The sequence below is a fragment of the Melitaea cinxia genome, chromosome 2 (genome assembly GCF_905220565.1).
Source record: "Melitaea cinxia chromosome 2, ilMelCinx1.1, whole genome shotgun sequence".
Lineage (NCBI taxonomy): Eukaryota > Metazoa > Arthropoda > Insecta > Lepidoptera > Nymphalidae > Melitaea > Melitaea cinxia.
This window is the reverse complement of record NC_059395.1, coordinates 15,244,880-15,259,774: the sequence shown is the minus strand read 5'-3', so window position 1 is coordinate 15,259,774 and position 14,895 is coordinate 15,244,880. Positions and strand designations below refer to the sequence as shown.

At 37.1% G+C, this 14,895-nt stretch overlaps 2 protein-coding genes across 2 annotated transcripts; one reads left to right on the top strand and one right to left on the bottom strand.

The window, feature by feature from the left end:
- The first annotated feature begins 2,489 nt into the window (after positions 1 to 2,489).
- On the top strand, positions 2,490 to 7,004 carry LOC123665747 (mediator of RNA polymerase II transcription subunit 22). The gene is made up of 3 exons (XM_045600011.1): positions 2,490 to 2,822; positions 6,500 to 6,601; positions 6,676 to 7,004. The coding sequence occupies exons 1-3, from the start codon at positions 2,726 to 2,728 to the stop codon at positions 6,891 to 6,893; spliced, it is 417 nt and encodes a 138-aa protein (XP_045455967.1). The 5' UTR covers positions 2,490 to 2,725; the 3' UTR covers positions 6,894 to 7,004.
- Positions 6,997 to 8,356, bottom strand: LOC123665738 (NADH dehydrogenase [ubiquinone] 1 beta subcomplex subunit 8, mitochondrial). Its single transcript, XM_045600003.1, has 3 exons — positions 8,190 to 8,356; positions 7,894 to 8,111; positions 6,997 to 7,425 (listed from the first exon to the last, which is right to left on the bottom strand). The coding sequence occupies exons 1-3, from the start codon at positions 8,278 to 8,280 to the stop codon at positions 7,213 to 7,215; spliced, it is 522 nt and encodes a 173-aa protein (XP_045455959.1). The 5' UTR covers positions 8,281 to 8,356; the 3' UTR covers positions 6,997 to 7,212.
- Positions 8,357 to 14,895: the final 6,539 nt, after the last annotated feature.

The window sequence follows — 14,895 nt, the reverse complement described above, 5'->3', positions numbered from 1 at the left end:
TCTTGTTTAAGGCGCTCTTTATAGCGTCTCTGCTTTTCTGCATTTGTTAATGGCATTCTTGAATTTACTGCAAATAATTATTTTTACATTTAAAGCTAGCTAATAACGATGATTTTTAGTAATTACCTAACTACGTTTAAGTCGAAAAAATAAAGAAACAAAATCTCATCCTAAACGCATATACCTGCTTCATTCCGCCATGTGTAAAAACAGATTAATTAACAACATTAGTAAAATAATTTGCATATTTATTGAAAGGAACTACTGAATTATATATGAATAGACAGCTATATCTTGACAGACGTTGTCTTGTCCACCCTATTGGAAGCGCCTGGTACAATCTCAACCATTATAATTCAAACTTTCTTTAATATCATGAAGATTCCTAGGCAATCAGGTCAACTTAAAACAAAAATCTATTGTGACCTCAAAAACACAGCTCAGCTGAGAAGGAACTTAGCGAGGGTTTTTTATCAGGGGAATTCAGGAAACCACACTCAAAACCACAACAAAAAATCGTAAAATAGACTGTAACCCTAGAACCCGATTGAAGTGCCAAACCTACTTACTGGGTCTAATTGTTAATCTAAGCCACCTACAACCCACTTAAACACAAAAAAAAATCATTGGAAATCCGACAAAAGCTTATACTTTGAATAAATGTGCTACCCAATGGTGAAAACCCCATCCAAATAGCATCAGTAGTTTTTGAGAAAATCGCGGACAAGCATATATACGTACATACATACAAACATACAGGTCAAACTGAGAACCTCGAACTCGAGAAAAGAACTAAATAGTTATAGACATAAAGGCAAAAATAACCCTCCCTTATATTGTGCTATAGTTGGGTAAAAATGCAATGTAGACTCTGCCTTACGTTTTCCTATTTTGTTACTTCATATTCTTCTTATACATAACCAAACAAAAGTAACCAAAGAGGAAGTAACGAACACAGACCATAACTTTTATTTCATCTATTTCTACAATAAAATCTGATAAAATCGACTGTAGGTGATAAGATATCAAAAATGTAATAAACAATTATCAATTCTTAACACTATAAACATTAAAAATTATAAACTTACCCTTGTTAATACAGTTACAAAACAAGAAGAAAATTTTGAATCCGGCGAGGACCACACAATGAAACGATATTTTCAAATGAATCCGCCTAGTGAAGGCAATGCTAATTTTAGGTTTTCGTTCTTCTTAAATGTTGCCATTTCACAGAAAACCATAATCTACTAACTTGTTTTTATATATTTTCCATAAACCACGTAACAAAATAAGAAAACGCAAAAGGAACTTTTTAAAGACATGTTATAAAATATATTTATTTTTAAAATATGCAATGTTTTTCGCAAAATTGTATATTCGAGTGATAAATTGATAGTAACAGCGTAAAATAGCATCATAAAATTAAATGCCAGCCTATAATATTAAAAAAAAAACCTATAGAAAGTCATACACTGCTAAATGGGACACATCACTCTCCATACATTTGCACACTCAATAGTTTATCTTTTTTTGTTTTTTTTTCATAAATTATCAATTTGTCATAAGAATGAAAGCAAGAATGTAAACAGTAATTCAGTGATTTTATTTATTTAATTATTATCTTGAACATAATATTTTTCTACCATTTAAAAAAATTAAGTCAATTTATGGGACAGCAATACAATAATCATTCAGCATTATTTTGAGAATTGCTCATACACTGATCTATTAGTTGCTATTAAATCAAAAATCCTATCTGATTGGCGTGATCTTTGGCGACAAACCTTGTTAAGAAAAGGATCTTGGTATGCTCAGATAAATCAAGATATTGGAAAAAGTCCTTGGTTTACTAAATCGCATCAACATAGAAGCAGAAAATATTATACAATACTATGCCGCTTGAGATTTGGACATTGCAGATTTAATGCACATTTGAATCGTATGCGTATCATCTCATCGCCCGTTTGCCCACATTGCACCAACAACTCTACACAGTCTTTAGATCACATATTTTTTGAATGCTCCGCTTTTAATCTGGAACGCCTCTTATTTATAGCCAACTTGTTATCAACTTCTGGACCAAAAAATGTCCCGCGCAATACACAAGATTTATTGAGTAATTTGGATAACTATACTAGTATATTTGAATTTATTTGCAATACTATCAATGATATTTGAAACAGGATCAGGACCTTCATTCATCGGATGTGAAATTTTATTTTGATATTTCAGGCTTCGGCCTATTACAGACTTGGTTTCGACCTCGCCTATCACTTATAGACAAAGAAGAGTAGACGAAAATATGAAATTTCAGACTTGGTTTCGGCCTTACTCTACCAGTCATCGAATCAGAAGAACAATAAAGTTACTTCAGACTTGGCTCCGGCCTTTTGATATATCAGAACGAAACTTACAAATTCAGACTAGGCTGTATGGATTATAGTCCTTTGCCTTTCCCTATTGGGGATAAATTTTAAAACAACATTATAGAATATTGTTTTTGTTATTGTCTTGAGTTCTTGATTGTTTTAAGACACAGACATAAAAAAAGTTATTTATTGTTACAACAATTAAAGATAAACTTGAAATAATTTTTCTACACAACTGTGATTGGATTTTTGTTTAAATTGGACGTAACATTTTCTACTGTATAAGGCAACAGTGGTCAATAAATTTTTGAATAGGCACCAATTTTACATTTACGGCTCTTTAATTTACTATTAAGATGCATCGAAATTTACCACAGAACAAAGAGGCATTACTAAAATCTTACACGACGAGGCTTAAAGAAGACGTTAAAAGTATGCTAGAAAATTTTGAAGGTAAGTGATGCAAAAAGTTGATTATAACCTTAGTTGTAAGTCTTAAAGAAAACGTTAATTGGTTTATTTATTCTTGTATATTTTTTGTAACTTATTATAATCACTGTTTATATGAGGTGTATTTGTACCTTTAGATTTTGCTCATCTTTTCAACAGAATTCCATCATTCTGGATAATAAAAAAAAAATTGATTTTATTTACCACCAATAGTAAAACTCTTGAAAGTCGTATCACATAAATAATCTTACAGTTGTTAGATTTTTTTTTTTTTTTTATTTATTTATTCTTAATGTACACCGAAATACAGACACATATAAAGAAAGACACAATAGAAGATGTACAAAGGCGATCTTATCGCCAAATAGCGATCTCTTCCAGATAACCTTTGGGTACAGGACACGATACAATAGCAGCGGTTAAGGTGTGCACAAATTAAGGAGTAAAGATCAATTATAAATAGGTAAAAACTACGATATGATAAACTTACATAAGTATTAAAAAAAAGGAAAAAAAAAACATGTAAATAAGTAAATATTTTATTATATAATGTAAAACACATATATACATACATACATACATACATATAACATACACATACATAATTACACTGAGGCATACATATATTTACATAATAATATGCATAAAAAAATAATTAGATACATAAGATATACATTAACAATAATTATTTACAAATAATAATATATAAATATCATATAAATAAATGTTATTAACGATATGTAGATAGAAAATGTTTTTTAACACGTCGTTTAAAAATATCAATTGACTCTGCTTGGCGAATGTCTCGCGGGATTCCACAGTTTTACGGCCTTAACACAAAAAGATTTGCTGTAACATTGACTGTGCGATATAGGATGTTTAAGTCTGTTGTCACCCTGAGAACGAAGGCCCAACGTACTGGGCACGTCCGAGCCTAGAAAAGTAAAACATTTTTTTAGGTATGGGGGAGTAGTGGGATGGAAAAGGATAGAGTAGAGAAAAGATAGAAGATGTAAGTTGCGGCGTTCTCTTATTTTAAGCCAGTTAAGCTGTGCTCGATAATCTGAGATATGATCGTACTTTCTTAAACCAAATATGAATTTGATGATCATGTTTTGAAGGCGTTCAAGTTTATTAAGGAGAGTTTCGGACAGGTCAGACATCAGCGTAATCAAGAATAGGGAAAAGAAGTGTGTGGGCAAGTGATATCTTAGTTTTGATAGGCAAGAAATTTTTCCACTTTCTCAATGTGCCGATTGCAGCATATATTTTGCGACTGATCTCAGCAACTTGAGGTCTCCAAGAAAGTGTGCTGTCTAGAATAAGGCCTAGATTTTTGATAATATCATGAAATTCTAATTTCGAGCCACCAAAACAGACAGGAGGAAGATAGGAAACATCTACTTTGGATATCTGTATAGAATTACCTATTATGGAAATTTGCGACTTATTAGGATTTATCGACAGTCCATACGATTTACACCAAGAACATATAACTGCAAGTTCCTGGTTAACACGACCAATTGCTGTAGCCATATCGTCAACAGGAGTTGTCAGATAGATCTGCAAGTCATCAGCATATAAATGAAAAGGAAGAGAAAGAATATAAGTTAAAAAATTAATAAATATGGAGAACAGAAGAGGGAAAGAACACCACCCTGAGATACTCCAGCTCTGAGACGGCTGCATGAAGAGAGCTTGTCAATGGTTCGAATTCTTTGTGCGCGATCATAAAGATAGGAACGGAACCAATTAACAGCATCTGGTGAGAAATTTAAGTTTTCGAAAATTGCGAGGAGAATGTCATGGTCAACAGTGTTAAATGCGTTCGAAAAGTCTAATAGAACAATAATTGTGATCTGCTTATCAATCCCAAGCCTCATGTCGTCACATATTTTAGCAAGAGCCGAAACAGTGCTGTGCCCAGGGCGGAAACCAGACTGGAAAGGACTGAGGATATTATTGTCATGTAAGTAGTGCGTTAGTTGCTTATGAACGATTCTTTCAAGAACCTTGGACAAGAATGGTAGCACGGAAATCGGTCTATAATTAGTGTGTGAGGAGGGGTTGGAAAGCTTAGGAATAGGAATGACATGAGCAAGACGCCATAATTCAGGAAAAGTATTAGATGAAAGAGAATGATTGAAAATATTGCAAATGATAGGAAGAACTGTGTTTATAAATAGAGTGATCATTCGTCGGCTCACTCCATCACAACCAATGGCATCCGATTTAATAGCCTGGACATGCTTGTAGACATCCTCTATATCGACAGAATGAAAACGGAATGGAGTATTATTTATTTTTGACTGAAGAGAAATTTCAGCAATAGTATTGTCTCTAATACTAGAAGTCAAAACATCAACAGTGGTGAAATAGTTGTTGAGTGTGTCAAGATCAGTTGATTTACAAATATTATCACGTTGCCTCCCAATCCCTAATGTGTTCAGAAACTTCCAAACATCAGAAGTACTTTTGTTGTTTATGGAATTATTTATAAAATTGCATTGTGCATCTCTACAGAGTCTATTGCATCGGTTCCGTAGCTTTTTGTATTTAGTGAGATTATCTTCAGTAGGGTTAAGCTTAAATTTCGACTTGGATGTGTTGCGTTTAACCATAAGTGCCTTAATATCTTCGGTTAACCATGGTGCAGGGAGATGTTTAAGTTTGACTGGACGTAAAGGAGCATGAATATCAAATAATTGAGTATCAAATAGTTGTTAGATTTATAACATCAAACGAAATAAAATTAACTTGCATGTAACTGATTCAATGGTTCAAACTTGGGGGGGCCTATTTCCAGCAGTGGACTGCGATAGGCCGAAGTAAAAACCAATTCATGATAAATTAAACTGTTTAACAATTGAGAATTGTAAATTGTGACAAAAACTAAATTAACCTCTTCTCTTGTAAATCTTTACATATAATAAAATGGTAGGAAAGTCAAAACTGTACATTGAATATTTTTTTAAAAGAATACTTGGGGTGTGATCTACAATCGTTACCGAAGCCAAAAATATGGTTTTTAGAATTTTTGTCTGTTTGTCTGTATGTATGTCCGGGATAAACTCGAAAAGTACCGCATGGATTTACTTCAAATTTGGCACGAATATTATTAAGAAGTTAGGTCAACATATAGGCTACATATTATTACGCTACCACCTACAGGGAACGAGCAGAGAACCTTTATTTTTTCAAGGCATTCTGTAACAACGTGTAATCTAACGACGCATATTTGAATGTTGTTGTTATTATGTTAGTAACCATACTATATAAGCTAACTTCACACTATAAAAATCACGCAATATAAGTAACTAAGCCGATAAACATGATTAAATGAATATAAGTAGACAAGACAATCTTAAAGCAGCACCATCTATGAGATTTTTCTGTAGATATGAAATGTAAAGAAGAAACGGGTAAATGAATGTTATTTTAAAAGGTATAATCGTAGGTGTTTTTTGGTGCTGTATAGCATTCACGCAGACGATGTCACGGGCAGCACCTAGTGATTAAATTAATACATTTAACATTCACACAACGTCATCTGTTTCTAAGGTAGTAGTCATCTTAATGCCTGTGTTTTAGAATGGCTGATATATCTAGTTTTTTTTTTTTTTTTTTTTGTTAAAACTGCCAATACAATGACAATACTAATATGTAAAGGTCATTTCCAGAAATCATAAAGTTGGCTAAAGGTGAAAATGAATCCCAGCTGAATAGAATGACTCAAATTGAACAAGATACATTTGAAATGCAAGTTAGAGCAGCAAATATTGGTAAAATCTTCACATAGTGATCTATAATAATATATATATTGAAGTAATAATCAAATAAACAATCTTTCTTTCAGTTAGAGCAGGGGAGTCACTGATGAAGTTAGTTTCTGATATAAAACAGTATTTAATTTTGAACGATTTCCCATCAGTGAATGAAGCTATAACACAAAATTCCAAGTTATTCCGCACAAAACAGCAAGAGTGTGATCAAAAACTTATGTCACTTCGTGACGACATAGCTGCAGACCTTTATGATTTAGAAGATGAATATTTTACAAGTATTTATAAATAACTGTAAGTCATCAGACCACTAAAAGTATGTCTTAGCAATAATATCAATGCTTTTACATGAAGTACTTTATACATTTGCGAATATTTGAAATAATAAAATGTTATAACTTTATCTAGTTTTATTGCTTTTGTAATACTAAGTTCCTGGATACAATAAAATAATCGACAAAGAATAGATAGATACAATAAATATTAATTTTACAATTTAAAGGGTAAAAAGCATACTTAAATATATTTAGAAATAATTTCAAATTTATTGATAACATTTTATTTTTTAATTAATATTTAAAAACACTACATTGACAATCTTCCTCATTTTCCTACTTTTCGCTGAACAAGTAGTGGGGGCCATCACGTGGATATTGTTTAGCAGTGACTGGTCTGCCAATCTTATAGTCTTCCAAAAAGAAGTATAATAAGAAACAGCCTCCGACAGTTCCCAAAAACCAAGTCAGTTGTTCCCACACAGGAATTCTTGGCCTCATGCTTATATCATAACGATCTTCACCAATGATTTCTGCTTTGACATGAAACTAAAAATTATAAAAATAACCTCTTATAGTTGTGTTAATTTTGTATTGACTTTATTTAATATAAAAAACTGAACCTGTGTAAAATATGGAACATTAACTAACTTAACAACACAGGACACACCCACAGGTTTAAAAACTAAACAATAGTTTTTTCTTAGAAGTTTAAACCATAATTAACAAGAGTTCTATTTGCATTTAACTAAAAGATATGCAGTTCAGTTTGAAAGGTTCAAGGTTGATTATTGAAATTAACCCATATAAAAATTATTATATTTTGAATAATGATATTAGACAATACTCTTGATAATATCTTATATTTTTATTTTACATTATTAGTCTAAAATATCAAAGTGGGTAAATCCTAGTTAATGCAACGTTAATATACCAGTCTAATATTTACTCTAATTTGTGGCACTTTATTTGGATAATTTCTGTCACAGTTTTTAGCAATATTTATAAGTATCTTACTGGTTCGTTGAAATTTCGTTTCAAGTCTGGTATGTCGTATGGATAATGCGGATCTTTAGAATCGGTACCAATATCAGGCAGTTTTGGATAATCCCCATAACCCATATCTTCAGGATAAGGTTGATATTCTTCTACAAGTAACCCATATTTCTTTGCAGCAGCTGCTCGCTCTTCTTCAGTTCTAGGATATGGACCAGGTTTGTATTGATAGTTCCAATCTAGAAGTTTTATGACGTAACGAGCACATTAAAAAAGTGTATTTATTGAATAAAAAATCTTTCGTATCTTAAACTTACGGTTTCTTGAAACATTATAAAATATCCCTACAGTTTTACGCAAGGAATTGGGATTAGATAAAACGGCTTTTTTAATTAAAGCCAAAGCCATTTTTCCACCAATAATACAGGTAACTGGCAATTTGACATTGACACTTTTTTTCTTACAAGACAGACTAGGACCGCGTTCCACTAAGAACCGTCTTGTCTATCACTCAGATATTTTAAAGTTTAGAATACTTCAATTTTATTTTAAATAATTCCGTAGATTTACGGTAGTTCTTCTCTTCCTGTAACGTCCCCTAGTACGAATATTATAATTATTTAGCGCAGGGGTGAGCAACCTTTTTACTAGGAGGCCGCAAAATTTTGAAAAATTGATATTCAGGCCAAAAGCACAGAATGATGGAAAATAACAAGACTTGACTTGGTACAAGTATTGAATTTTGGTGTGCCTTATTATAATAAAATTGACAGTTTTGAAAATTTTAAACCTCTGGCGGGTCGCCCAAAATCTCTATTCGGGCCGCGAGTTGCTCACCCTTGATGTAGCGTGTTGACCAGGGTTGCCAAGATGTTCGGTATTCTGGGGTGCCAATTGTCGGTGACCTCCTCATGGTGCACTGTGGGCAACGGGACGGGCAGCAGTATCACAGACCGACTCGTGGGAATGCACTCTGGCGCTCTGATTATACCTAAGTTGTCCCGTGAGCGCATACAAGGGGGAAAACTCCCCCAGTGTACTGCGCGCCTTGTCACCACGGGGGATGGAGGGGTCCAGCTTGCGATCACCCTGCGCTTGGCCAGAGCGGGCAGGAATCCTCAGGTCGCTTATCGTCCTTTTCACATAATCCTGTTTCGTGCAGATGTCGTAAGTCATGTCTTGCGGCCACGTACGGGACCGAAGGTCTTGCCTTAAACGACCGGACTTACTAAGGTAGCACTGGCTGACGCCCGAGTCGGGTCACAACAGGCTTACCCTGGCACAGGAGGCACTGCTTCGGGTTCGATGGAGATTGTAGAGGGTCGCTAGGCGATAGGCCTGGATATAAGTGACGTCCGCACCGTCGACGTCCTGGGCGCACAGGTTGCGAAGGAGGTCGACCTTATCCTAAGCGTGACGACGAAGTCTTCAAATCTTAAGGCGACCTTCGTTAAGGCCCTGAAGGATGCGGTGGCTTCAATAACACCGGTTGTTGATGCGCTTAAGGAGCGCACCTCCTCCAGGACCAGGAGGAAAAAGAGGAGGAAGGCTGGGCTTCGGTACTGGCGTTGGTCAGACACATGCTTGATGCCCGCCTTGCTGGCATGGAAGTGAGGCTGCTGCCAGTAAAGACAGTTTGTCCACCGCAGGCAGCTGAGAAGCCCAAAACGGCCCCACGAAGGGCACTGGCTCCGAACATAACCGTGGAATCGGTGACCATCGCTGAGGTCGAGATAGCACCCGCTCCATCGCACGGTGACTGAAGACTGGTGAAGACCAAAGTGAAGAAGTGCGCGAAAGCTCCTCCATCGGATGCTGCCACAGCTGCGCCAGTAGTCTCTGGCAGAGGCCGGCAGACTCCTTGTCGGCTGGAGCTCCGTCAGAGTCAAACTGCAGCAGCGCCCACTCGCCCGACCTGTCGCTTGACGATAGACAGGAGTGGACTATGTTACCGGTGCGGTAAGGAGGGGCACATTGCCCGCAACTGCATTGAGGCTCCTTGCTATGCTGTGTGCACTAGCCCTGGAAAACCAGCGTCACACACAATTGGGCGAGATTGCCGTTTCCCAAATTTCTGGTGGACGATGGCGTGCATTCCCAGCAGTCGTAAAGCTGCGGAGTAGACTACGGTGATGTCACCGTAGCCTCCTTCCCAACTTCCCGATATTATAGAGCGCTCTCGGTGCTCGTGGGTGCTCTAGAAGCATAAGCAGCCGCACAGCACTTGTGGCCATCCGTCGGGGCGTCGCAGTTGTATGCTAACGTGACCCCGTGACTTCCTACTACGACTTCTGATATTTAGTGGGTTCTGTCCTGATTGCGCCGGAAGCCCCACACTCCCGTCGCCTAAGGGCGGTGGAGCTAGTGCGTAAAAGCATTTTCCAGCGTAAAAAAAAGGTGTTTGGTATTTTGAGTTTGGGTACGACCCCCACGGTCAAAACCAACAGAGAAAGGTGCGCTCAGGGTATTGTACCTTTGAGTGCACTGAAGTGCCGAGGCCTGTGGGTCGCGCCCCAGGGGTAGGCGCGAAAGCGCGTAAAAGTACCGAGGCCATTGGGTTACGCTCCACGGGTGTGTGGGTCTCTAGGCTGGCCCTGAACTGCTGGAGGGCAGGTCTGGTAAGCTCATCTCGTCGCGAATGAGTCGGTTTGGGGGAAGTAAGGCTGCGCTCCGGGTACTTCTCTGTTTTCAGAGTGGACTTGTGAGCGCACTGGAGAGACGGGGTGGGTGGGTTTACTCGCTGACCCTTTGGCACGAAGGCACGTGACGGCCGGGTCGCGCTGGGATCTTTGCTCGGTTCCTCGATGCGTTCCAGCGGCCGAGGACAGGCTCGACCTGACGGTCGCCTGACCTCAGACCGTGGAATGCTCCTGGACCTCGTCTTCCTTAAGGATTGACTTGACTTGGTAAAGGGTCCCTTCCAACGGGGCCGAAAGGCCATCGCCAGAGGGCGTCGTGGTAGAAGACAAAAGCGATCCAATGGCGTCCCCACTAAGGTGCCGGTGGAAAACAGATGGTGGTTTAAGTGGATAGTGTGTGGCAGTTTGGTGGGAGCTCCACACTTCCGTCACCATATATTACAAAAAAGGTGGCCGGTATTCTACCGAACCGTTCGGTATTTTAGCACCGTGTTCGGTGTTCGGTTTGACAAAAATATTGAAGTATGGGAGGTTCGGTAATTTTTTCTGATTAATTTTTCTTTCTAATAAACGAATCGTCTGTCAAATTTTACGTAATCGGCAATCGATGTTGCATAGTATACCTACTTAATTTATACGATGTTTCCGCTTCTTGCATGCGCTCACTGTTTTCATTCATTTCGCAAATTGCGAATCATGCATGACCTTTCCGTCTCTTTATTATGCGCGTATTGAGCGCTGCGCGACTGTAGGCCAGTAGCAGGGCTGCCAGGTGCACAAAAAGAGTGATCGTACGCCAACTACAAAAATAATCGTATTCCAAGGAAATTTTGAAATAAAAAGATCGTACAGCCCTTTAAGACTAAGTACTAATTTTTTATTATAAATTATCAAAATTCGTTTAGTTTTAGAAAATAAATGTAATAAAACTATTTGTTACACTCATACAAAATTTTCTGTGGTCATATTTTTTAATAAGAGAATCTGTTGGGTTAAACTTCGTAAAATTTTCGTTTCTTCTTAATTAATTGCTTAGCTAATAATTTGCCCTTACGTGTATTATTAGATAAACTGTTTCTAAGTTTTGATTAAATAAACTTCGCTGAATGCTCGTTCACAATCTGCACTGTAATGGGGAAAACATAACAAATTTAAAGCAAATTGAGCCAGTGTTTTATAATTTTCAAATTGCTTTTTATTTCAAAATGTGTTTTTTCTTTCAAGTCGCAATTATTACCGAAAGAGAAAATATCTATATTATATATGTAGTCTTTCGACTGAATAGGAAGCTTCTTTTCTATATTTGCAGGGCGCGGGCGTAGGTTATACTCGCACTCTTTACAATACTATGTAGGTAGTACTTAAAATGATTATAACAAAATTGTAATGCGATCCGATCCAATCTATCGTGTGGCATAGGGAGTAACTCAGAGCAGTGCCTAGGACTTGCGACCCAGGTGTAGGTTTAAGGAGATCTCCTTTGAGATACGTATCAACGCTCACCTTCACTGCTCGAGTTATTCGCCATAATATGTAACAATTAATTCGTATGCACAAATTAATTATCGAATGAGTCTAGGTTAAGCTACTAGCAGGATACAACAAATGTATCGTGCCAAGCCAGAGCCAAGACTGCCTTAGCGGCGGTTGCACTATTCGTTTTATACACGTCAGAATAACTCGAGTAATATAATAAATGAGGGTAGATGACTATCGAACGATGTGCTAGGTGGCGCGATCGTTGCATCTGTTGTTTATAAATTCCTTTCTAATTGCGTACGACAGTGCTATTGCTGACACGGCCAATCCTGACAATCGCACGACCTCGTGCGTCCATGTCGTGCATCCGCCAACTCGGCGTTACTACTCCCGACCTATACAACAGTAACGGGTAACATTAATAACTGTTCGGCTATTCCTGACCAAAACGCTGAGACCGTAATTCACTAGCGGGTCGGGCGTACTGGCTCCCTTCATCCCTTCCTAACATAGCGTGGCCCGGGCGTACGTGGCCCCTTCAACCAGCTTTCTAACTGTGGGTCGGGCGTACTAGGCCCCTTCATCCCTTCCTAACATAGCGTACCCCAGGCGTACATGGCCCCTTTAACGAGCTTACTAACCGATAAGAATACAACAGAACGACCGAAAAGAACTAAAATACCAATGTATCCACTAATAAAAGAAAATAAAACGATGATCGATGTACCCACTAATTACCACCAAATATTGCAACTAACTTGCACACTAGCTAAAAACAGATGTATCGTCAGGAGGTGGGCCTATAACTTCAGCTATTTTCTGAAATAGCTTCCATACCGGAAGCGAAGAGAGACATTTCTTCGTTCAATGTAACTAACTGAATTAGTTAAATTTTGAAAGTGGGGGTGGATCTTATCCCGCTTCTGATGTAGTCTTTCGACTGAATGGAAGCTTGTTTTCTATATTTGCAGGGCGCGGGCGTAGGTTATACTCGCACTCTTTACAATACTATGTAGGTAGTACTTAAAATGATTATAACAAAATTGTAATGCGATCCGATCCAATCTATCGTGTGGCATAGGGAGTAACTCAGAGCAGTGCCTAGGACTTGCGACCCAGGTGTAGGTTTAAGGAGATCTCCTTTGAGATACGTATCAACGCTCACCTTCACTGCTCGAGTTATTCGCCATAATATGTAACAATTAATTCGTATGCACAAATTAATTATCGAATGAGTCTAGGTTAAGCTACTAGCAGGATACAACAAATGTATCGTGCCAAGCCAGAGCCAAGACTGCCTTAGCGGCGGTTGCACTATTCGTTTTATACACGTCAGAATAACTCGAGTAATATAATAAATGAGGGTAGATGACTATCGAACGATGTGCTAGGTGGCGCGATCGTTGCATCTGTTGTTTATAAATTCCTTTCTAATTGCGTACGACAGTGCTATTGCTGACATATATATTAGTTTTGTTAGAAAGCAAACAAATACAGCTCTTATATGATTATTCAAAGAGACTTCATTCAAGTAAAAGATCTAGGCACGCGTTAGGTAGTTGGGGTAGTTCTCCTAAATTCATGCTTGCCGGTGGATGACGTTTTTTTAATTATGAAATGCTTCCAGGTAATAGGAACATAAAAATTGTACATTTTGTGTACGATCTTGATCTAGCGATCGTACATGAGTAAAATGCAAAAAAATCGTATGAGTACGATTAAAATCGTACATCTGGCAGGGCCAGTAGACTGTTACCTAGGCATTGTAAGTCATTCGTACTCTTAGTAGTGTTGTACTCGAACTCTCGAAGAGTAATTACAGTCGTTCATGATCGTTCAACGTGACTCCACAGCCACGCTGCACGCCAAGCGCATCAAATTTAATAATTACCTACATATAAAACAAGTGTTTCCTACAAGTTAAAATTATTTTTATTTTAGAATCTATTATCGGAATTTACTGTACTCTATGTGTTAGCAGTGTGTAACTGTGTTCTGAAGTAGTGAAAGTGAATATATAGTAATAATCGCATTGTAAACACGAAAAAGAATAACAAAATTTGTAACTCCAAATTTCCGACTGCGCAAAGTAAACGTCTCCTTTCTGGGTTATGGTATTCGCATGTATAATAAAATCCCACAACAATTTTGGAATTGTCTCAACTTAAATTTAAAGTTTTTATTAAAATAAAAATAATAGATAAAGCTTATTATTCGGTGCAGGATTACATAGTTGATAAAGATGTGTGGACTTAGTGACGCTGTATTTTATGCAACGTGTTACTAATTTTGTACTAAAACACAGTTTATATATTATTTTTCAAAAGAGTAACTGCGGAGTTTCTTGCCGATTCTTCTCTGCAGAATCTACATTCTGAATCTGTGGTAACCTTACTTTTACAAAAATAATAATTTATTTTTAAAGTTTTAATTTGTAAAATGACAATCTAAAGTGCTCTTGGGGTCTATTTGAATAAAGTTGTTTTTGATTTTGAAATAATATATTTTGTTTCATATGTATCTAACTAGGTACGAAAAGTATAACAGTGTTTTAATTGTTTCAGATTTTTGAAGTTCAGTACAGTCAACTTATATAGAAATATGGACTCTCCTCCAAGAAAAACGAAGCATCTTCACGGTACTTATATTTTTAAGAAAAAAATTGCTTAGTGGTGCAAGATTCTCTAGCTGGATCAGTCCATCAGATGATAAATGCCAGGCCAAGTGTAAGATTTGTTTGTCTACATTTCGTGTAAAGAATAATGGGGGAAAAGCTCTCATTTAAAACAGTAATGACAAAAAAAGATAAAAAAATTGGTGCAATCCAAAAATACAACGAGCATTATTGGTTACTTTCTTATACCACCAACTCAAAAATTTAAATAAAAAATGGCCGCTATAAACT